This window comes from Sorex araneus, chromosome 4 (genome assembly GCF_027595985.1).
Source record: "Sorex araneus isolate mSorAra2 chromosome 4, mSorAra2.pri, whole genome shotgun sequence".
In the NCBI taxonomy this organism is placed as follows: Eukaryota; Metazoa; Chordata; class Mammalia; order Eulipotyphla; family Soricidae; genus Sorex; species Sorex araneus.
This window is the reverse complement of record NC_073305.1, coordinates 203674060-203696000: the sequence shown is the minus strand read 5'-3', so window position 1 is coordinate 203696000 and position 21941 is coordinate 203674060. Positions and strand designations below refer to the sequence as shown.

The window sequence follows — 21941 nt, the reverse complement described above, 5'->3', positions numbered from 1 at the left end:
GATAAGTTTTGACCATGAAATATGTATCATAAATATATCGAAGATGCATGAAAGTGTCCTCATGAACTTTTGTTATCTCCCTCTCAGTCCACTCTTTATAGCCCTTGTCCCTCCTTTCAGCCAACGATCGATATGCCTTCTATCACTATTGAGTAGACCATGTCATCTAGCTTTTTCTTATAAATGGGATAATTCAGAATGTACTCTTTTTTGTATATGTCTTTCTCTTACATGTCATACTTGATATTTTGAGATTGAGCCAGGAGGTTGTGTGCATCGTGGTTCTTCCCTTGTTATTGCTGAGTGATGTAACAGTGTGCAGACATACATTAATTTATCTATTCGCTTGTTGATGTATATTTGAATTTGTTCCAATTTGGGGCTATTAAAAATAAATCTGCTATAAACATTCTTGTGTAGACATATGCTGTCATTTCTCTTGGACAAGATAAAAATTTTCTGGATGACATGGTAACTATATGTTTAAATTTTAAAGAAATTACCTGTCTTCCAAAGTGGTTGTATGTAGCAGGAGTTTATTAGAGTTTCTTCTATATCCTTAGTGTCCACCATGGGACTTAGTTGCATTTATTTATTTTGCTGGATTTTAAAAAAACTGATTTATCATTGGTTAACAGTATACCATGAAATTTCAGGGACATAGATTTCCACTTCTGTATGGGTGTGACTCATCACACTTGACATCAAAGGTCCAGTGCCATCTTCTCAATAAAAAGATCCTTCTACCTATTCCTCTTGCTGTCCTCATTCTCTTCATTTAGTGCCAAAGGTTTTACCAAGTCTAGGAGTTAGTTTTGTTGTTTAATTTGCCAGTGTACTTGCTTTAGTTTATATTCTATGTATTCATGAAACCATCCTGTGATATCTTTTGCTGCTTGACTTACTTCACTCTGTCTAATTTTGGCACTTTATAACCATTTTGTTATGAAAGGAATGTGGTGATTTACCACAATAAAGCAAATTTTCAGCGGTTGAAGTTGCCTTTGGTTCCCAGGAGCGGGCCTGTTGGGCTGGGAGGCAGTGGTGCCATCACTGGTCATGGAACAGGCTCTTAACATCAAAATAAATTATCACTAAGAGGATTTGTATCACGGTTTGTGAATGGCATCCCAATATATTAGCTTCATGGGGTTGAGGTTACTCCACCAATCCCAGTCACGCCTTCTTGATTTCTTCTTGAATGTCATTCATTTGTTGAGATAATAAAACATCACCACTGTTAATTTTTTTGATAAATTTGGGTGAAATGCTACACATAAATGTTATTCTTCTTTGAGGTGTTGATTGATTATAAGGGAATGCAGTCTTCAACACATTTATTGAAGTAGTGTCACAAAGATGTCTAGATTGATATATGAACATGTTGTCATTGAGCTAGTCAACAGTGGACTCCTTTCAGTGGAGTCAGGATTTACTTTATCAATGGAAGTTGGAGTTAACAGTTCTTGGGAGGTGGTTTGCATAATCTGTTTTATTAGATCAAACATCAGTGCAGATGCTGGCTGCTGGCTGAGGAGAATGTGCCAGTGAAGTATAATAGTCCTATCATGACTGAAAATAGATGCGCTGGGATGTTAGGTGTTACTCCCTGACTTTTTTTTTTAATAAATTTATTTATTGAATCACCCTGAGAGCAGTTACAAAGCTTTTGGGTTTAAGTCTCAATCATACAATGATGAAACATCCATCCCTTCACCAGTGCATTTTCCACCACCAAAAGCCCCAGTATACCCCCCATCCCACACCCTCCCCCTACTTGACAGATGATTTCCACATTACTCTCTCTCTACTTTGATTCCATTCAATATTTCGACACCAGACCCACCATTATTGTTTGGGATTTAGCACAGCAGGTAGGGCATTTGCCTTGCACATGGCCGACCCAGGTTCGGTTCCTCTGCCCCACTTGGAGAGCCTGGCAAGCTACCGGGAGTATCCCACCCGCATGGCAGAGCCTGACAAGCTCCCCGGGGCGTGTTCCATATGCCAAAAACAGTAACAACAAGTCTCGCAATGGAGACGTTACTAGTGCCCGCTCAAGCAAATCGATGAGCAACAGGATGACAGTGACAATGACAGACAGTGACCCCAACACTCAGACCTACCGAAAAGGCAACATTAAACAGTTTGTTTTCTCTTGCTGATTATGAATAGCATATGATGTCGCACGGCCACGGTAGTGCAATTTTGGATTTTTGAAATTTTAATAATGAAATCTGGAGAGATTTCTGCCAAAAGTCGCTGGGTTCCAAGATTTATTTTTGAGTCTCTGGGGTCGTGGCCATTAAGCAGCTTGATCAGTAGCTAGAGGGGCCGTTCGTGGGCAGTGACTCGGGGTCTCGTTGGGGTGGGGGGGATTGGGCCGGCTCCACCCCCATCTATGAGGCCCCATGTGTCTCCTCACTGCTGGCTCATACCTGATTGTCCATTGGCCTCTGGAAGATGGTGGCCACCGAGCCAGCAGGGGGAATAGGCAGAGAAACGGCACCTTTTCCCACCTGGTTGGCCCTGCGCCGGTAACCTAATGTGAAATCTGGACGCATTTCTGCCAGAAGCTGCTGGGTTCCGAGATTTGTTTCTGAGTTTCTGGGATCATGGCCGCTAAGCAGCTTGATCAGTAGCCAGAGGGGCAACTTGTAGGTGGCGACTCGGGGTCTCTTTGTATTCCCTGACTTTAGAAAGCATCAGTTCCGCTTGCTCTCCCGCTCTCTTGGGGCTCCCAGGTAATGTTAGGTGCCGTAATTCTAGTTGGTTTTGTGCCTCCACAAGATTCTTTTCCTTGAAGTTGGTTGCCCTGGGGTCAGTCCTTCAGTGTGAGGTGTCCCGTTGACTCGTTCAGAGGGCTGAGGGTGGTCTGCCTCTGGTGCCAGCGCATCGTAGGCTTTTGCCCTTCCCGCTGGGAGCCATCCCAGTTGTTTTCCTGTTGAGATTCAAGCATACTATCTCTTCTACATTATTAATTCCCCCAGTCCTTGCCAGCCATCTTCTAGCAAGGGTTTTAAAGGAATTTTAGGTTTGAGTGAATTCTTGGTGAATTGTACATGTTTTTGTGAAGAGTCCTCAAGAGCCAAGACTTAAAAAATTTTAAAGGTTGGGGCTGGAGTGATAGCACAGCGGGTAGGGCATTTGCCTTGCACGCGGCCAACCCGGGTTCGATTCCCAGCATCCCATATGGTCCCCTGAGCACGGCCAGGGGTAATTTCTGAGTGCAGAGCCAGGAGTAACCCCTGTGCATCACCAGGTGTGACCAAAAAAAAAATTTTTTTTTAAAGGTACCAGAGGTATAGATCAGCAGATAAAGTGTTTGCCTTGTACATGTCTGACCCAGATTTGATCTCCGGCACCCCATTTGGCCCCCTGAGCCCAAAAGAAATGATCCCTGAGTACAGAACCAAGAGGAAGCCTTGGACATAGCTGGGCGTGGTTTTGCTTTTTGATACTGTGGAGTTTTTGTAGGCAGACCAAAACCAAAAACCAAAACCAGTCCCCCCCCCCCAAATAAATAATATATTTAAATCACAGTTATATTTTGGTCCACAGGCAGCTGTCTTATTCGAATCTACCCCCTTCCTTGTTTTTTAAGGAAGGATTTTCTGGTTTGATGGGCTCTTTCTGCTATTGCTTGGTTTTGTGAGTTGTAGAGTATTCTGTATAATTTAATGTGCCAGAATTGTAAATTTCTGTTTGAGAGCCATTGTTGGTGCTTAACTTAAAACCATGCAGCAAATGCTGGCAGTAGGCTATAGTAGTCCTGGTTTTTTCTTTCAAGTGGGCTTTGGCATGGATAGCATCAGAATAGCTATGGATAGGTACTTGAATATATTGATTTAGGCGGAACTCTACATGATTGATGTTTACTTGCCACATCCACTTGTCGTCACAGGTCATTTAGCACCAGACCTTTTGGGTTGGTTTCATGTCTGTGTGCGATATGAGAATTAATTTGGCAATCTAGGCAGACTCAGATGTGAGATTAAATGCTTTAGAGAGGGGGCTGGAGCAATAGCACAGTGGGTAGAGCGTTTGCCTTTCACGAGGTCGACCCAGGTTCAAATACCAGTACCATCCCATATGGTCCCCCGAGCACTGCTAGGAGTAATTCCTGAGTGCATGAGCCAGGAGTAACCCTTGTGCATCACTGGGTGTGACCCAAAAAACAAACAAACAAAAAAATGCTTTAGAGAGGGCTTCCCAATTCTGATGCCACAGGCTATTTCGTTGTTGAATTTGAAAGGGATAACAGGTTTGATCTACCTTAGCATTGCTTTATTGAGTTGTAAAGATAGTCTACTTATGTACCTGTAAGGAATGCTGCAGAGAAATTTACACAGTATCAAAATTTTTACGGTCTGTTACTGGAATATTTCATGTATTTTGGGGAATTTGAATTAGTTTTACCTAAAAAATAAATTAAAAAAAAGAAAAAGTTAAATAAATAAATAAATAAAATAAGGGGGCTGGAACAATAGCACAGCAGGTAGGGCGTTTGCCTTGCATGTGGCTGACCTGGGTTCGATTCCCAGCATTCCATATGGTCCCCTGGGCACCGCCAGGGGTGATTCCTGAGTGCAGAGCCAGGAGTAACCCCTGTGCATCACCGGGTGTGACCCCCCCCCAAAAAAAAGGAAGAAAAAGATAAATAAATGATGAATTCATTTTACCACATATTGGGAGTCCAAAACTAATGTTTAAATGTTCATGAGAAAAGATATTAAGGGCTATAAGAATATTCCTCAAGATGCTGAGTGGAAGCTAAAGCTGTGAATTTTTTTTAGGGATTTTCGTAAACTTTTGTCTTACAATGAGTCTGGAGCACCTGTCTAAGACCTATTCCTTTGACTCTTTTTGAACAAGTGGACTTGAGCAAATTTTCAGATACAAGTTTTTAAATACCCAGAAATAACAGAAATATAAGTCTTTAGAGTGTTTCATCAACTTAAGATGCCCATATTACTAGTTGTATTACATATTAAGAAGGCTGGACACCACTGCCACAGAGGCGGGGGCGGGGGCGAGATGGGGGTGATGGGAGGGATACTGGGATCATTGGTGGTGGAGAATGGGCACTGGTGGGGGATGGGTACTCGATCATTGTATGACTGAAATGCAAACACGGAAGTTTGTAAATATGTAACTGTATCTCACGGTGATTCATTATTAAAAAATTTTTTTTAATAAAAATGTTAAAAAAGAAGTCTGGACTGGGGCCGGAGCGATAGCACAGCGGGGAGGGCGTTTGCCTTGCACGCGGCCGACCCGGGTTCGATCCCCGGCATCCCATATGGTCCCCCAAGCACTGCCAGGAGTAATTCTTGAGTGCAAAGCCAGGAGTAACCCCTGGGCATCGCTGGGTGTGACCCAAAAAGCAAAAAAAAAAAAAAAAAAAAAAGAAGTCTGGACACGAACAATCTCTTCCCTGTACTTCCAGAAGCCCCAGCGGTCATTCCCATGAACTGCCTCTGGTGCCAAGTAAGCTCATCTACTGGCTGTAAAAAACTAAGCACACGGAGGGGCGTGTGTTCGCAGGCTCTCCGGGCGGCTCTGTCTCACCGCCCACGTTCGGTGCTCTGGAGCTGCTGTGTGCCGCTGTTGGTCAAGGGCAGGCGAAGGAAAGAAGAAGGCCAGACTGGTTGCACGATCAGTTGTCATTTATTTCATTCTCTCTCTCTGCTCCTCTCCTGGCTCTCGATCTCTCTCTGGATCTTGCCCCCCAACCCACTCTTACAGCCTAGTTAAATTCCCCCCAGCATGAGGGGGTTGTGGTCATAATCTATAGGGGTAAAGTTTTTTCCCTCAGGGGATGCTGCCTCTAGGACAGATTCTCATTCAGCAGAGGATCCACCCAAGGGCAGAGTCCCATGAGTGTGTTTCTCCTCTCCTCGTCCAGCAAACATATAAGCATTCACAATATTAATCATTTCGTATGGACACAGTAAGAATTACATTAAGCTTATAGAATTGCTCTCCTGGGGCCATCTCAATCTCAGACTGCAGTGCTCAGACCAGATTAGTCTTTCCTATCCCTAGCAGGGTCCTAGTCTTGTTGTTACTTTTGGATCATGACAGCATTTGTCCATGACCAAGCTCTTAACTTATAGTTAAGTATTAGGCACATTGGCCAGGCCCATCTCGATGCCAGGGTAGCACATAACTCACTGCTTGCCCTGGGTCCATCCGGTCCCTCGTTGGGATCCTGCTTTTGGGATGCTAGGAACTGAGTGCAACTGAGGCTTAAGTGGAGAAAGCAGATGCCTGGGAATGAATAATATTCGAAGCCAATTAAATCCCAAATTACAAAAGCATAATATTGTCTTGTGTCTATTCAAAAAGGACATTGCTTTAAAGTAAATTATTTAAAAGACATAAGGAGAGGAGAAAGGCAATATTAACATAAGAAGGTTCAGTGTCCTAGAAAGGTCTGACCTTAAAAATTAACAGAGTCAGATTAGGGGGGAAAGCTGATGAACTGTTTTGGGGAAGAGAGCATAGAAAAGTGATTACAACTAAACAAAGGAATGGGAGTGACTCCGGAGCACCTTGATGGGTGTTACTGGGATAAGTCTAAGCTCCTTGTGGCAAGGGGGGAAGGACACAGCAATGTCATCCTACAACTGGCCTTGCTCCAGAGACTCAAATAAATTTCAAAAGAGTTGAAACAGCTGCCAAAAATCTTTCGGACACCCACACATGGCTGAAACATCCAGGCGCCGGGAGGATGGCAGGCCAACCCAGGGTCTGCCCAAACAGAACCCCAGCAGCCACTCCCTCCCACACTGCAAAATCACTGCCATGTCTCCAGCCAGACTTCATTGTCTTGGGACTAAGTGTCATCCAGAAATTAAGCTGCTGAAAATTTAGGTATGTGGGTCTAGAGACTGCAATCTCTAGGCTTTCTCAGAGATGGCATGGGCTACCTTCTCCAACCTCCCTGTACTTCCAGAAGCTCCAGAGGCCACATCCACACCCAAAGCCACCCTCAGTTAAAAGTTTGACTCCATAAAATGGTCCAACACTGATTCCTTCACCAATGTAATTTCCCAGTACTAGTGTCCCCAGTTTCCCTCCCACCATTTCAAGTACTCTCCTCACTGCCACCTGCCTCAGTGGCAGGCACCTCTCTTCTCTCTCTCTCTCTCTCTCTCTCTCTCTCTCTCTCTCTCTCTCTCTTTCTCATTTTGGGCATTATGGTTTGCAATACAGATGCTAAAAGATTATTGTGTAATCCCTTTACCTATTTTTAACACTCAGTTTTTGTCCAGAATGATTATTTTTAACTAATATTGTCATAATGAACCCTCCTCTATCTTAACTACCCTCCATCTCCCACACCTTTATGCTAATTTCCAACAATTGACCAGTCCTCCTGGCCTGTTTTCACTGGCTTTGGATATTAGTTTCATACTATACCAGATAAGCGGGACCCCTGGCTGAGATCTCCAAGCCTGCCCCAATTGGGACTGGGCCTCCTTCACCCAGATCCCCCGTTTTCCAGTAGCTTGGCAGTCACACCCACAAACTGCCCTCGGCACCATGTAATTTCATCAACGGCCAATATCCAGAGACTATAAAACAAAGCTCCTGGAAGAGAGCAATGCAGAATCTCTTGCCCCCATGCCAGGCTATCTTCACCAGGGCCCCCTCATAGAAGGACAGTTTGAGTTCCCCTCCCTGCCCCAAACAGAGCCCCGGCAGTCAAAAACCTCCAGAACCCAGCCGCAGCCATGCTCAAGGTCACTCTCCACATGCTCAGACGAGCCTCACACATGAAGAAACTGACAGAGGAACCCAGGTATGTGGGACCTGTGACTGAGATCTCCAAGCCTGCTTGGATTGGGACTGGGCCTCCTCCACCCAGGTCCTCAGTTTTCCAGTAGCTTGGCAGTCACACCCACAAACTTCCCCCTGTGCCATGTAATCTCATCATTGGCCAAGATCCAGAGACTGTAAAACAAAGCTCCCGGAAGAGAGCGATGCAGAATCTCACACAGCAGAGCCTGGCAAGCTACCTGTGGCGTATTCGATATGCCCAAAACAGTAACAATAATGGGCCTCATTCCCCTGACCCTGGAAGCAACAGGAACAAGTGGAAACATTACCGGTGCCTGCTCAAGCAAATCGATGAGCAATGGGAATACAGTGATACAATGATACTATTTTTTAAAAAATATTCCACGAATAAATGCAGCCATTCTATATCTGTTCTGTCCTTCTGACTCAAGGGATCTTCTAGGGTACTGGGGATCAAATCTGGGTCTACTGCATGCAAAGCAGGTACCCCACCCACTACTCTGGCCCCTGTGCTCCATTTTTAAAAGGTAGTTTAAATGTTTGGAGAAACAGCTAACTTTGTGGTGCAAATCAAAGATAAAGAACTAGAAGTAGTCCCTGGGCACCACCAGATATGATTCAACCCTCCCCACCCACCCCAACCCCATCACCACAAAAAAAAAGATCTCTATACCAGATCTAGGTATAAAGTGAATCTGCTAATCACCCAATTTTGTTCTAGTTATGTTGATTTTACATATGTCAAATTCTAAAAACTACATAATTTGGTTAACTTTCCTTTGCTTAACTTAGTTCTTAGAGTCTAGAATGAGAAATTATTAGTTATATTTAGCCATTTTATTAGTGATGTTTAACATTTGAGTTATTACGGACTGTTTCCTGTTGAATTATGCTGGAGAACCAAAGCAAAATAAGCAAGAGGGAACTTTCGAGAAATAAACAGCCAGCATTTTTACAATTAGTTGTGGACCATCAAAAATAAATACAATTGGGAAGGTTTAGAGATAGCTCAGCAAGCTGGAGCTTTGCATGCAGGAGGCGTGGGTTAAATTCCAGCACTGCATGATCCTCCAAGCCCCACTGGGTTTGGCACCCAAACCAAGGAAAATAGAAGAAAAAAAATCGGGAAATAAAATGTGTTCCTTTCAAAGACTGTGAGACTAGCCAAACACCAACATGCTGCTACACAGAGAAAATAAAATAAACAGAGACAAAACCGTAATGGAAATGCTTTTATCCTACAGTGTTCTAGGATCCGAGTGACAAAAGTGTCAACACGGGGTCTGGAGGGACAGTACAGCGGGGAGGGTGTTTGCCTTGCATGCGGCTGACCCGAGTTTGATCCCCAGCATCCCATATGGTCCCCCAAGCACTGCTAGGAGTAATTCCTGAGTGTAGAGCCAGGAGAAACCCCTGAGTATCACTGGGTGTGACCCAAAAAGAAAAACAACAACAACAACAACAACAACAAAACACTTCAACATGACCACTGTATTGGGGAGAGGGCAGGTAAATAGAGAAAAGTAGAAATTGTTTCTTTTTTTGTGCTATTAATCTCAACATAGAAATGCAGATATTGATGAATCTGAAACACATTTTTCTGATTATTACATTTAACAAATATTTGTTGACCTTTTGTGATGTGCCTGAAACTAATTATAGGAACTTGAAAGACATAAACAAAGGGAAAAGAAGTTTCTCTTTGTGGAACATATTCTGAAGGTGTTACTGAGATAGTATACACAATACATGTTGCAGTGATCTTAGCTTAGGGAGTTACATTTCTTGTTTTGCCATAGCTTAGCTTTCAGCAAATTATACTGCTAAGAACCTCTGATTTAGTACTACTATTAAAGCCCCTTTACCCTTTCTAATTTTTTTCTTTTTTTAGGGGGGGGGTCACACCCAGCGATGCACAGGGGTTACTCCTGGCTCTGCACTCAGGAATCACTCCTGGCGGTGCTCAGGGGACCATATGGGATGTTGGGAATCAAACCTGGGTCAGCTGCATGCAAGGCAAACGCCCGACCGCTATGCTATCGCTCCAGCCCCCTTTTACCCTTTCTAAGGAGACAACTCTCAGTAAATAAAGAAGCCTCCTCACATATGAATCAAGATTGATCTGTCGTAACTAATAAAGAATGGAATAATAGAACCAAACCAAGCCGTGATGTTTCCAGTGAGTGAATGTGGCATGGGTGTCTAACCTCAGCGCTGCTGAGGGGCTGGGCCCCTCTCAGCACGGAACCAGGAGCATCGCCTGAGCACTGCCGGTTGCCCGTGTGGCCTCAAAACAAAACACGGACCTAATTGGACCACGTTTGTTTTTCTCTCAACTTAAATTGTGATAGCATCAAAAGTGTTAATAGTATGTAGTGTTCCCAGTGCTTCTGTCCCACACCTACTGGCAGAGTGCCAATATCCTTCCACCACGGTCTCTAGGTCCCTTCTCCCGCCTCCCGTGGCAAGTTTAGTTCTCAGTCCTGTCATCAGTATCTCAGCTTTATTTCTATTGGTTCTTTGTACTCTACTTAGGAACAGGATCCTCTGGCATTTTCCTTCTTCGCACCCACTTGACTCGTATCCTCCAGTTTCATCGACGTTGAAGGGAAATACAAGATTCCATCTTTTTCTTATAGCGGAGTGATATTTCACTGTGTGTATATGCCACAATTTATTTAATCCCACTCACCTGTTGTTGGACATTTGGGTAGTCTCCAGGTCTTGGTTATAAACACCAATGCAATGGACATAAGGGTACATATATATTTTTTTTGAATTAGTGGGGACTTTTTATGATTTTTAGGATTTATTTCCAAATTCATTTGAAAGGTCTTTAAAAAATTTTTTTTTTGCTTTTTAGTTCACACACGGTGATGCACAGGGGTTACTCATGGCCCTGCACTCAGGAATTACCCCTGGTGGTGCTCAGGGGACCATATGGGATGCTGGGAATCGAACCCAGGTCGGCCTCGTGCAAGGCAAACACCCTACCCGCTGTGCTATTGCTCCAGCCCTAAATATAAACACTAAAGCATAGAAGTTTTTAATAAAATAAATGTTTGTGAAAATTAATTTTCTGTTAAGTGGTCGAACATGCTTATTCTACAGTACTGAAAATCGTAGGCACTGAAACTCCGGTGGAGAGAGGTATAGAGCTGTGGTCCAAGGGGGCCAGAGCGATAGTCCAGCGGCTAGGGCATTTGCCTTGCATGTGGCCTAAAGTGTGTTTGATCCCTGGCATCCCATATGGTCCGCTGAGCACTGGCAGGAGTGATTCCCGAGTGAAGAGCCAGGAGCCCTGAGCATCGCCAGGTGTCACACCGCCACCCCCCCCCCGAAAAAACAAAAAGAAGTAGAGGGGCAGACAGAATGATCACTCTCATAAACAGGATATAAAGAAACATGGCAGGGGTGTTAAACCATGCCCAAAACCAACAGATACCAGGAACTGGTCTTCAGTAGGACTTACTGGGGCAGGGAGTTGGTGTCTGTGGGGAGTCTGTTAGGGATGAAAGGGGCTCTAGGAAAATAGTGGAGGGGAGCAGAGAGTTGGTGGATGGTGTGGTACTGGGAGTTTTGTGCATGAAACCTTACCAGTAACAATTTGGGCATCTAAAATAAATTAATTAATCTTTAAAAGAAAATCATACATATCACTTCTTAAAGAAGGGGTATCCGAAAGAGGAATTGAAAGAGCTATGCTTGGAATACCACGTTTCACTCAAATGAAAGAAAGAATCCAGAGTTCGAACTTCCGTCAATGATCAAGAATCAGGGAGGCTGGGGCCGGAGCGATAGCACAGCGGGTAGGGCGTTTGCCTTGCACGCGGCCGACCCGGGTTCGATCCCCGGCATTCCATATGGTCCCCCAAGCACCGCCAGGAGTAATTCCTGAGTGCAAAGCCAGGAGTAACCCCTGAGCATCGCTGGGTGTGACCCAAAAAGCAAAAAAAAAAAAAAAAAAAAGAATCAGGGAGGCTGTCTCGTTTGTCAAGGCGTCAAAAATCAGATGGACCGGACACGTAATGCGATTCAGAGACGACCGATGGACTAGAGCTATTACTGACTGGATTCCACGGGACATCAAAAGACCGTGTGGCCGCCCACCTACGAGATGGTCAGACTTCTTCATCAAAACCCTGAATGAACGGTTTGAGGCTCTTCCCATTCCTGGAGCGAGCAGATATCATTGGGCTACACTAGCACAGGACAGGGATGAATGGAGATGTTACTGGCCTCCGATCGAGCAAATCAAAGATCAACGGAATGACAAGTGATACAAGTGATACATATCACTTCATTTTCTTCTTTAAAAAAGTGATTTCTTCAGAAAGTTAGCGTAAACAAATGTTTTGCATTCTTAGTGGATCATGGGTTAGATGTTTATTTCCTCCAGTATTTTTATCTTGAAAACTTATCGGATATGAAAATAATAGAAAAAATTTTAGTCACTAGCTATAATGAACATTTTGCTCTACTTGATTTATCACATATCTTGCCCTCTCTGCTCAAGATTTATTGTTTCATCATGCTAGTTTGTTTTTTTATGTATTCAAAGTCGACTGACTTTTTCTTTTCTTTGGTGGCGGGACACACCCCTGGTGGTGCTCAGGATTGCAGGGGACACCGGGGCTACCCCTGGTTGTGCTGGAGATTAAACCCAGGGTTTCACACGCGCAAGTTATGTGCACTATATGACCTTTCCATCTCTTTCGTAAGCAGTCTTATCTTTATTTTTTATCCTGCATGTTTCAGTTAAAGGTCAGAACATTTTGTGCTGATATTTTCAGCTGACACTTCTTATTTATTCTAGAAATCTGAGATTGCCAATAATTACTGTCATGTTTAGAATATATAAATGCAGTCTGCCAAATAGGGTTAAGAGGGCAATTAATGGCCTCTCTTCATCGTGTTGACCTCGTCATTTAAAGTTATCAGAAGTAATTTCAGGTGTTCTCTTATCTCTACTTTTTTGTATTCTGAACAAGTAATTATTCACCTTACATTATTTCAGAGTGGAGAGATCTACGGACCAGGTCATCAAGCCGGTCAATGTGGCCGCTCTGTCCAAGTGGGTTGGGAAGATACCGTCAGATGTTTTACAAGATATGGCAGCGATTGCACCCATGCTCGCCAAACTCGGATATGACCCATATGCCAATCCCCCTAACTACGGAAAACCTGATCCCAAAATCCTTGAAAACACCAGAAGGGTAAGTTTTGTTTTGTCTTGTTTTGCTGTACCGAGGATTGAACCCAAAGGACATGCATTCAGTCTCTGTGAGCTGCATCCCCAGCTTATGTGATATTTTTTTGTTGGTGGCAGGGAGACTCCCAGTCAGTTCTTAGGAGGCCAAGGGGCCCTGCCCGATAATTCTCAGCTGATGGAACACGGTCCTGTATATGGGTCCACGGATGCAGGGCTGTTCAGAGAGCCTATGGTTTCAGGCATTCCCTGCACTACCCCAGTGATGCTGGGGGCCTCCAAACTTGCAGCTCTCAATGTTCTGGGGACCATTTGGTGTGGGGCTCACCCCAGATGGACCACATGTCCATCTGAACTGTCTCTCTGAGACAAGAATGTCCCCAGTTTCCCTCCCTCTACCAGCCTGCCTCTATGGCAGGCAGTTTATACCTACGCTCAGCACTGTTCTCCCTCAGAGTGATCACTTCCCTCACCAGTCTTGGGTTATACCCTTCCCTGACCTGTCATTCCCCCACCTTTCAGTGGCCGGCTTCCTACTGTAAGCCAGTTCTCTTGCTTATTGTTTCTATTGGGCTGGAGCGATAGCACAGTGGGTAGGGCGTTTGCCTGGCATGCGGCTAACCGGGTTCGATTCCTCCGCCCCTCTCAGAGCCCAGCAAGCTACCGAGAGTATCTCGCCCGCACGACGGAGCCTGGCAAGCTACCCGTGGCATATTCCACATGCCAAAAACAGTAACAAGTCTCACAATGGAGACATTATTGGTGCCCACTTGAACAAATTGATGAGCAACAGGATTACAGTGACAGTGAAATAATCGATTAAGACATGATTTCTTGATAGTGAAAAAGTAAACATTGATCACAATATTATAATTTTTTATAACTTTTTTTGTTTTTTTTTTTGGTTTTGGGCCCACACCCAGCAGTGGTCAAGGCTTACTCCTGGCCTGTGCTCAGAGATCAGTCCAGATTGTGGCTCAGGGGTCATGTGTGGTGCTGCAGGTAGAGCCCAGGCCAGCTGTGCACCAGCAAGCGCCTTACCTGCTGTATCACCTCTCTGGCCAAGTTTCTGTTAAACCTATTAAAATCTTGGGGCCGGAGCGATAGCACAGCGGGTAAGGCGTTTGCCTGGCACTCGGCCGACCCGGGTTCAATCCCCGGTATCCCATATGGTCCCCCAAGCACCGCCAGGAGTAATTCCTGAGTGCAAAGCCAGGAGTAACCCCTGAGCATCGCTGGGTGTGACCCAAAAAGCAAAAAGCAAAAAGCAAAAAAAAAAACTATTAAAATCTTATAAAATACAGGTGTCATTGATTCATGTGATTGAGCCTTTTCGAGGTATTACATGTATATATTCTTTGAGGAGCTATCTCTTAAGTTTTAAAACATGTTTCATGTGTAATAAAGTTTTATGTTCTGCTGAAGATGAAGTTTGTATCAAGTTAGCCTACTGATATACTTCTTGATAATTTCTCACGATTATTAACTTGTAGTTTTCTCCTTTCTACAATAAAGGAAATGGTTTTTATAAACCCAGGTCTAAGTGCAACTGATTTTTAGAGGTATTTCAGGCAATAGACATTATACTTTTTCTTCATACGTGTTGCCCTTCTAGATTATGTTTGGCTTAATAAATGGTAAGTTGGGAAGAATGCTGTGTGGTTTTGAGGCCATGTCACATTACTTACATTTTTATGGCTTTTGAAAGGCTTTTCAAAACCACAATAGGGAGGCAGACTTTTTTTCCCTTCTCTATCACTAAAGTGACATAATTTTGAGGAACAATGCCAGCTATAATCACATTTTAAGTCTTTCATTATAATGCATGCAAACTATAATCTTTTTTTGGTGTTTGAAATTTTCATAGGTTTAATTCAACTCAAATCCCTTGTCTTCAAAGCTTTTTATATAAAATCTTGGGTGATAATGATCTTCTACTGTTAGCCCTGACCATGACGGGGAGGGTTAGGCACCACACACCAAGGTACCAGCACCTCTCCACCATTGTCACCAGGTCCAAGGCTTTGTTTTCATTAAACATTATCTATTCCCTTACTGTATTTCTTTATAGAGCACGCGTGAATGAGATCATTTGGTATCTGTCTTCTTTACTACAGACTTAATTTTACTTAATAATTCTATCCATATTGTAGAAAAATGCAAAATTTCATCTTCTCTTATAGATATACACTTATTCCATTGTGAACATATCTAACAAAATATCTTTATCTGTTTGGGGGCTGTTGGGTTGTTTCTAGATTATGGCTATTGAAATAAATGTAGGTGTATATATATGTATTTCCAACTATTTTTTTTAATGCTCTTGGTTCTTGGGATTGGTATTAAGGAGTGGAGCATCAGGGTCAGATGATAGTTTTAGTTTAAATTTTTGAGAAGTCTCCATGCTGTTTTCCACTGAGACTGATCTAGATGACAGTTCCGCCAACAGTGAATAAGGTTCCTTTTTCACATCCGTGTAAGCACTGATTGTTTGCTTCCAACCTTTTGTATATAGGTCATTCTAAGTGGTGGAAGGTTTTGATATGCATTTCCCTAACAATTAGTGACAAAGATGGCTGGAGCAATAGTCCAGTGGGTCGGGCGCTTGACCTGCACACAGCCAACTTGTGTTCAACTCCAAACCCCATTTGGTCTCAAAAGCCAAGCCAGGAGTAAGTGCTTGGTGTGGACCCAAAGCAAAATAATCAGTGACAATGAACAGGTCTTTGAAAGTACCCCTCTTGGCCGTCTAAATGTCTTCTTTAGAAAGTTGTTTATTCAGTTCTTTTTTCTATAGTTTTCATGGGGTTATTTTATGTGTTGAGTTCTGCGAGTACTTTATGTATCTTTATCAGAATTACGATGTGAAATGAGTATTTACTTCCATTCCGCAGGGTATCCTTTTATTTTAGGCAATTTTTTTTAAGTGCAAAGGCTTTTTAGTTTGATACAGTCCTATTTATTTTGAGCTTTTGTTTTTTTGGCTAATGCTGTTGAGTCATTGAAGACTCCTCTGAGGTCAGTTTAATGAAAATTTTGTTTATGTTTTCCCAAATATATTTTTTTGGATTTGGGTCCAATGTTGAGAGATTTTTGTTTTGTTTTGTTTTGTTTTCATATTTTGGAAAGGGCCACTTAGTGGTACTTAAGGAGATCTGGGAACCCCTCCCAGTATTTCTTGGCCAACTAGGCAAGGTTTCAAGGCAAGGGCCCAAGGATGTGGCGCTGTTCAGGCCCTCTGGTGCTGAATATCACTCAGGCCACCTTGGCAGGGCGTAGGGGGCTCCACACTCACACCCAGAAGTGTTCAGGGATCTCTGGGGCTGCACCCAGCAGTGCTCCGGGGACCATATCTGAGGGGGATCAAACGAGGGTCAACTGTGTGCTAGACATGAACTTTTAGCCTTGTACCTTTCTCTGTCCCCCAAATTTTGAGGGCTTTAGCTCATTTAAAATTAACTTTTTTTTTTGTCTTCAAATCTAATTTAATGACGGTCAAGATATGTAACAGTATAAAGATTCATTCTGAGAAGAAATGTTACTAAACATTAGGTGGTAGTCATGTGTTATAGAGAATGAAGTTTTTATTTAAAGAAACTGTAAGCAACATAGGCTTTGGTGAGAAAAATGCAAAAATCATAAAACTCTAATACTTAGCTTTTAATTCAGTGACGTGGAGGCTAGAATACTCTATAATTCACAATATGTAGATAAATCAATAAATTTATATATCTACATATATAAACAGCATAATAAAATAGCACAAAAAGCAATGCACTGAGTTAACAAAATATGATTTAGAATAGAAAATTGCTTGTCATTTTTATAGCAATAAGAGCAAGTAAAAAGTAGGGAACTTGACTTTAAAAAAACATGTTAAACTAATTAAGAGGCGAATAGGTAGCATAAAATGGGATAGATCTTTCCATACTCTTTTCTCCCATGACATGTGAGGATTAATGAGATGCCAACACAGTTCCACTGGAAACAAAAGAAAAGTGATAAAGCTTCAGTGGGGAAAGTGGTTTTAATAATGAGGAAATATGCTTTGTCTGAATATTTAAACTTTTTATGTATTTGGGGGAGCATACCCAATGGCTCTCTGGGATTTCTCCTGGTTCTGTGCTGATAAAATTAACTTTTGTGTTTGGTGTAAGATAGGTTTCCAGTTTTATTTTGTTTTTGTGTTTTTTTGTCTTTTTGTTTTTCTTCTTCTTTTGGGGTCACACCCGGCAGTGCTCAGGGGTTACTTCTGGCTCTGCACTCAGAAATTACTCCTGGCGGTGCTCAGGGGACCATATGGGATGCTGGGATTCAAACCCAGGTCGGCCTCGTGCAAGGCAAACACCCTACCCGCTGTGCTATCGCTCTAGCCCTTGGTGGTTTTTGTTTTTTTGTTTTATTTTTTTTTTGCATGTATCTAACCAGTTTTCCGAGCACTGTTTAAGAAACTTCTTTTTTATTTTTCTTTTCGGGTCACACCCTGCGATTCACAGGAGTTACTCCTGGTTCATGCACTCAGGAATTACTCCTGGCGGTGCTGGGGGGCGGGTCCATATGGGATGCTGGGAATCGAACCCAGGTTGGCCGAGTGCAAGGCAAACGCCCTACTCGCTGTGCTATCTCTCCAGCCCCTGACAAACTTCTTTATCCACTTAATTTACCCAGTTCTTTTGTTATAAATTAACTGTCTGTCTGAGTTTTGCCCTTTTGGCTCTTGATTCTGTTCCTTTTAGTCGGAGAGTGATTTTATTCCAGTACCATGCAACTTTGATTAGTATAGATTAATAGTGTACTTTAAGGTTAGGTAATATGATATATCCCATATTTTTTTGCTTTAGCTGTTTGGGAACTTTTATGTTTCTGTAATCCGAATTTTAGAAGTGTTTGTTTTATGTTCTTGAACAGTGCCATAGGAATTTTTATGGGAATTGCCTTGAATTGGTATAGTGATTTTGGTAAGATGGCCACTTGTTAACATTAATCCTTCTAATCCATAAATAAGAATTTTGTTTCCATTTCCTTGTCTTACCTTCTATTTATTTTATTTTATTTTTTATTTATTTATTTATTTTTTGCTTTTTGGGTCACACCCGGCTATGCACAGGGGTAACTCTTGGCTCTGAACTCAGAATTACTCCTGGCAGTACTCAGGGGACCATATGGGATGCTGGGAATCGAACCCGGGTCGGCTGCATGCAAGGCAAACGCCCTCCCCGCTGTGCTATCACTCCAGCCCCTCTATTTATTTTAACAGTGATGTATATAGAGTTTTCAGCAAATAAGTCTTTTACCTCCTTGTTTTCTGGGTATTTGATATTTTTCTTACACCATTGTAAATAGGCTTGCTCTTACATTATTTGCACATAAAAATGCAACAAATTTTGATGTGTTGATTTTGTAGCCTGCCACTTTATTGTTTTTTAAAGTTTTTCTGGTGGAGTCCTTTGGGGTTTCCTGTAGTGATAATTTAGCTTCTTTTTCAATTCAAAAACCATTTATTACTCTTTTTATCCTTAGTGTTATAACTTCCAGTAGTGTAGTTAATAATAGCAGTGAGAGTGAATATCCTTATCTTATGCTTATCTTAGAGGAAAGGTATTCAGTTTTCTTGTTATTAAGTAGGGTGTTAGCTATGCATTTACAATATATTATCTTTGCTATATTGAGGCAAGTCTCTATTTTGTTGAGCATTTATAATCATAAATGGGTATTGAATCTTTGTAGGATAACAGCCTTGCCGCAGAGAACTTGGGTATATCGGGTTACACCCATCACAGTCCTCCCATTCCTTTGTTTATCTGTAAACTTCTCTACGCCCTCCTTCCCAAACAGTTGTCACTATTACTGTCACTGTTATTCCGTTACTCATTGATTTGCTCCAGCAGGCACCATTTGCATCGATTTGCTCCAGGAGGCACCATTTCCGTTGTGAGACTTGTTGTTACTGTTTTTGGTATATGGAATACGCCACGGTTAGCTTGCCAGGCTTTGCCCTGTGGGCAGGATACTCTCGGTAGCTTGCCTGGCTCTCCGAGAAGGATGGAGGAATCGAACCTGGGTCAGCCTCGTGCAAGGCAAACGCCCTACCCACTATGCTATGTTTAACCCAACCAGTTAATCACCTTTTTCCCTAATCAGATTCCATTAGCTTGTAAGATAAGATCTTTCTAAGGACACTGAAATTGTATTGTAAGTTATGTCTTTTGCATAGTTTACTTTAAAGCAATGTGCTTTCTGTATGGACACAGGAAGACAGTTAATGTTATGCTTTTGTAACTTGGGAGTTAATTGACTCCAAATAATATTTACTCCTGGGCATCTGCTTTCTCAAGTCAGTTGCCTTTAGTTCCTAGCACCCCAAAAGCAGGGTCCCGACGAGGGACTGAATGGACCCAAGAGCAAGCTGTGAGCTACGCTGGCATCGAAATGGGCCAGGCCAAAGCGCCACAATACTCAACTATAAGTTGAGAGCATGGTCATGGATAAATGCTTTCATGATCCAAAAGTAATGATGAGATTAGGACCCTGCTGGGGTTAGGAAGACTAACCTGGCCTGAGGACTGTGGTCTGGAATATATAGTGAGATGTCCTCAGGAAGAACCAAACTTTAAATTTGATATATCTCTTACTGTGCTCATACAGAATGACATTGCTAGAAATATTAGAAGTAAATTTACTCAGCTATTTAAGTGGATTACTAGCCAGGAAAGAAGAAAGTGACACACCCTGGATGGGATCCTGCCCTTAAGCGGATCTCCTAGTAATCTGGAGTAATCTCCTTAGATGAGATTTTATCCTTGAGTTAATCTCCTGGAGGAGTGGCCTTATCTCTCTTTGTTGATTTGTTAATGTTCAACCCCACCTTTGTATCCCCACCCTACATGATTGCTGTATAAACTCAGACTGTAAGAGTCCAGAGAGAGTCAGAGTCAAGATCCAGGGAAGAAGAAACAGAGAACGGGAAGAAGAGGCAGAAAAAGAGAGTCAAGGAGTCACCGGAGCAAGAAGCAATCAGAGTCAGAATCCAGAGGTCAGAGTCAGAGTCAGGGCGTCTAAGATCTAGGAATGAGGGGCTAGGAAGGAAGAGTGTGTGAGATGGGAGAGACAAGAGATTGAATAAACGGCAGCTAATCAGCAACCAGCTTGGTCCTCGTGCTTCCTTCGCCTGCCCATCGCCAACAGCCATCCTGATTCGGTCCATACACAGGGCTCGAGAGCACCAAAAGCAGGCAGCGAGAGAGAAAGTCGCCGGGAGAGAGCCCGTGAACACACACACACCCTTTCACGCGTGTGTATATTTTTTACAAATCTTGTTGGATGCTTTCTCTGCATTTATTAAGGTTTTTAACCTTTCATTTATGTGTTCTGTCTATGTCTAAATGGTGTATATTGAAGGATGTTCAATATACACAGTCAAAAACCATCCTTGCCTGCCTGGAATAAATCCCAATTGATTGTGGTTCATGATTCATTTAATAAATCAGTGAATTTGGTTTGCTAAGATTTTTTTTACATGACAAGGGAGAAATATTTTTAATTTTTTGGAGCATTTTCAGCAGTTTATTCATAATAAACAGTAGAAAATAAATTATTGTGGGTCTGTTTTATGGCAGTGGTTGGAATTTGGGATGAAAACATCCAAAATGTGGTGGGAAGGTGTAATGGTGGTGGGATTGGTGTTAGAATATTAAATCAAATAGCATTATCAAATAGTGTTGATGAAGCTGGTTGAATTGGGCATGAACGCCGCATTACTTTTTTTTTAATTCAGAATGTTAATTTTATTATTATTTTATTATTTTTTTAATCACCATGAGATAGTTACAATGAGATAGTCACCATGAGACTGTTTGAGTTTCAGTCATACAATCATCGATCACCCAGCCCTCCACCAGTGCACATCTTCCACCACCAAGGTCCCCAGTATCCCCCTACCATTCCACCCCTCCCCCTGCCGCTATGACAGACAATCTCCCCCATACTCTCTTTTTTATTGTTTGTTAAGAATAGCATAAGATGTCACCCCACCGCAAGAGTGGCTGCTTGCTCCTAGAATTCTAAAGTTTTAGATAATTAGGGCCTGGAGAAATCTCTGCAGCGAGCTGCACTCTTTGGTGATTCCTTTGTGTGTCTCTGGATCATGACCCTTAAGGAGCTCGAGTAGCAGCCGGAGGCAGTTTGTGGGCGTGACTTCCAGGGTCCCATGGGGGGGAGGAGCGTGAGAAGGACCGGCCCATCCCCTATCTCTTAAGGCCTGGAGTTTGCCATCACTGAACCCGTGTACCTGCACTTCTCATTGGGTTCTGGAAGTTGTCCGCCACCGGGTTTTTTTTTTAGGTGAAAAGCGGAGGGACATCGCCTGCCCCATCTGAGGCACAGCAGTGAAGTCGGCCTGGCTTAAAGTCCCGGGGCATCTCTGCAGCGAGCTGCTTTGTTTGGAGATTCTTGTGTGTGTCTTTGGATATTGGTCCTTGTTTCCATCTTTTCCAGAGAAATGAACTATTGGTATATGACCTGCAGGGCGCGCCCGCAAGCCTGCATTGCACCGAGCTGCTGGCCCAAACTGCAGCTTTTGATCTCTTTCAAGATTTATGGATCCGGGGCTGGGGCAATAGCACAGCGGGTAGGGCGTTTGCCTTGCATGCGGCTGACCCAGGTTCAATTCCCAGCATCCCATATTGTCCCCCGAGCACCGCCAGGAGTAATTCCTGAGTGCATGAGCCAGAAGTAACCCCTGTGCATTGCTGGGTGTGACGCAAAAAAAAAAAAAAAAAAAAAGATTCATGGATCTCTGAAATAAGGCCAATAAATGAGCTTATATAGCTGAGCCAGAGGTAGTTTGTGAGTGTGGCTCCCACATACCTAACTTTTAGCCATTTAATTTCTTGGTAAACTTGGCCCCAAGTTGTTGGGGTCTGGC

The 21941-nt window shown here is 42.9% G+C and overlaps 1 protein-coding gene across 1 annotated transcript in view; it reads left to right on the top strand.

Moving 5' to 3' along the window:
- The window catches only part of TPST1 (tyrosylprotein sulfotransferase 1), a 78085-nt gene that overhangs the window by 31289 nt on the left and 24855 nt on the right, over positions 1-21941 (top strand). Inside the window, exon 3 of the mRNA XM_004615917.2 lies at positions 12827-13025. Coding sequence (XP_004615974.1) covers positions 12827-13025 — 199 coding nt within the window. The remainder of the gene's footprint in view (positions 1-12826; positions 13026-21941) is intronic.